Source organism: Propithecus coquereli, unplaced genomic scaffold, assembly GCF_000956105.1.
Source record: "Propithecus coquereli isolate 6110/MARCELLA unplaced genomic scaffold, Pcoq_1.0 Scaffold39, whole genome shotgun sequence".
Classification (NCBI taxonomy): domain Eukaryota; kingdom Metazoa; phylum Chordata; class Mammalia; order Primates; family Indriidae; genus Propithecus; species Propithecus coquereli.
Window position 1 is genome coordinate 3,163,432 of NW_012149618.1, and position 2,816 is coordinate 3,166,247.

A 2,816-nucleotide genomic window follows, 5' to 3' on the forward strand; every position below is an offset into this window, starting at 1 on the left:
CTTGAGCCCAGGAGTTTGAAGTTGCTGTGAGCTAGGCTGATGCCACGGCACTCTAGCCCGGGCAACACAGTGAGACTCTGTCTCAAAAAAAAAAAAAAGAAATCCCGAGAGAGAAAAAAATACCAAGGAAAGTAAGAAAGAAATTCTAGTGATTGATACAATTCAAGTTTTCCAAAGTTAGTAAAAGGTCCTGAAAGGAGAGTATAACGAGTGACAACTCTTGGAGGTCAGAGCCAGCCTCTGAAATTAACATGCAAAGCTCAAGGCCAGGCAACCAGGTGTTCAGAATGTGAAACAGACTATTTGCCCCGGCTTCCCTTCACTGTCAAACTCCTCGCCCAAAGAGACATCCCACATCACATATTTTACGTAAAAATAAAAATACAGTTATTCACATTATTCATCTCTTCCTCAAAAAATAAATGAACACATAGTCCCTCTTTCCGTCTTTACTCCCACATTAAACCTCACACCGTTGATGAGCCTGGAGGGCTGGGTTGGCACGAGAGGATGGCGCGAAGGCAAAGAGAGGGCGGTCAGTGGGCGGAAGGTGCCTCTCCCCACATGGTCAAGCCCTCACCGCCACTGGCCACTAGCACACGGTCCCCAAGCACCTGCACCTCCGTCAAGCCCCGATCCCATGCCCGCTGTCGCCCCCCAAACTGCCACTGCGGTCACAAGCTCCCGACAGAGACCCTTCCCCAGGAAGGACCCCATCCCCCGCTCTCTTTCTCCGTCAGGTTCCCGCCCTGCAGCTGCCAGCCTATGGGCCCCTTTTGCCTCACCTCCATGGAGACGCGCCAGCCTTGCATGGCGGAGAAGCCGTAGGGCAGCGGCAGGCGCGGGGCGCCGACTCCGTCCCCGGAGCACTTCACCGTGTTGGGCTGGGAAAGGTAGGCACCCATGGCGGCGGCTGGCCGGCAGCCTCAGGGAAAGGAGAGCAGTGCGCGACCCGTGCCGGCGCCGGAGCCGGAGCCCCGGGGGCGCGCGTGGCAGGAGCAGGCCCGGCTGCGCGGCCGATACAAGGTGCCGGTGAAAAGCGCGAGGCCAGCCAGGAGGCGGTAACGGGTCCGGAGCAGAGAGGGAGCGGAAGCGGAAACGGCGCCGCTCCAGACCCCGCCCGGCCGGCGCGGCGCAGCGCGGCGCTGCGGGCAGTCATTTCCTTAGCAACTCGCCCCGCCCACGGGAACAACGGCCCGCCCAACCGCCGCTCCCGCGAGACTGGTGCGGCCACGCCCACCAACGGTCGTGGTCCACTTCTAGCTGCTTCTGCTGTTGGCGGTTGGCCCCTAGGTGTACTCTCGTTGCACCCCCGCTTTCGTCCCCTGTCCGCGACCTCTTGGCGTTTTGTCTGAAGCTTCTTTTGTGAGGGACTCGGCGCTCCCGGTCCGTCCTCCAGTGTTTTCAGCCCGCTCTCTCCACCGTGCCCTCAGACTCCGCAAACCCCGCCCGATTCGGTTCAATTAAAGTTAAATAGTATTTGTTCTGAGCTTACAAATTACTTGGCCACGCCCTGTGAGGCCTACACGAGAAGAATGTGAGAGTGTCTTTTCTGACAAAGGAAAACGAAGACCTCGATCTGTGACATAATTCGAGTTAATACAATGTAGAAATGTTTGGTACAGTCCGTGCTGGGTGAGAAAAGACCAAAGGATGGGAGGACACGAGCTGTGCCTTGGAGGATTGAAAGGAGTTAGACCCTCAGGATTGCATTATGCAAGGGAAAAGGGAATAATGTTACAAGGTTTGGAGGAGTGAAGAAAGAATATAAAGTGCCTTTAGGAAGATTTCTGAGGAAACTGACTGGCCTCAGAGAATGATTCTAAGTAGTAATATTAGGTAGGATAGAGATGATTGTATGCGCCAAGATGGGTGACTTGGACTTCACTGTCAGCCTGGTGTAGCATTTTAGGATCTTTGGTCTAGTCTTTGTATCCCGTGTACATTGGCGAGGAAGAGGGGCTGGGGCGTGTTAACTGGTTAGAGGGCTCTTGATCTAAACATGAAATGAGAAGGGCTGGGACCAAAGTGAGGGCAGCAGGTGGCAGTGGGAATAGAGATGAAAGGGCAAATTAGACAATAACAAATCCAACAGCTTTGGTAATAGATTGGATTCAAGGGTTGGAAGGGAAGGGAGAAATTCTCCAGACTATGACAGGATTGATTCTTTTTAAAACACGAAACTAATCATGGCTTCCTCTCGCACTTCAGATAGTCCAAGTTCCTTAACATAGTTTACAAGACCCTTCGTGCTTGAACAGATGGATTCTAGTATGTCCCTCCCACTTACTTCCCATTTCTCCTGCAATGCACAGCAATATGTCTTCCAAAGCCAATGCTTTCTCTTCCTGTGCTTTCACCCATGGAACATGCCTCTCCAGCCCCTCACTTGACTATCACTTTCTCCAGTAGGTCCTCTCTAATATGCCTACTCTAGTTTGGGTCCCCACTTGTTTTTCTTTCTTGGTGGACTGTAAGCCTTTATGAAGGCGGAAACCTCATTGAACTTACCATTGTGCGCCCCAGCATCCCTAGCGCGGCTGATGTAAATGCTCCAATAATATTTGAATATTTGGAAAAAATGTGAAAAAAAATTTCTTTTAATTAAAATAAATTTTTAGGCCGGGCGCAGTGGCTCACGCCTGTAATCCTAGCTCTCTGGGAGGCCGAGGCGGGCGTGATCGTTTGAGCTCACGAATTAAAATAAATTTTTGGGCCGGGCGCGGTGGCTCACGCCTGTAATCCTAGCTCTCTGGGAGGCTGAGGCGGGCGGATTGTTTAAGCTCAGGTGTTCGAAACCAGCCTGAGCAAGAGCG

General features: G+C 52.6%; 1 protein-coding gene across 1 annotated transcript in view; it reads right to left on the reverse strand.

Annotated features, from left to right (window-relative positions):
* PPM1G (protein phosphatase, Mg2+/Mn2+ dependent, 1G) overlaps positions 1-1,172 on the reverse strand; it is a 27,910-nt gene extending 26,738 nt beyond the window's left edge. The window contains exon 1 of the mRNA XM_012652458.1: positions 786-1,172. Within this exon, the coding sequence (XP_012507912.1) occupies positions 786-905 (120 nt within the window). The 5' untranslated portion in view covers positions 906-1,172. The remainder of the gene's footprint in view (positions 1-785) is intronic.
* Positions 1,173-2,816: the final 1,644 nt, after the last annotated feature.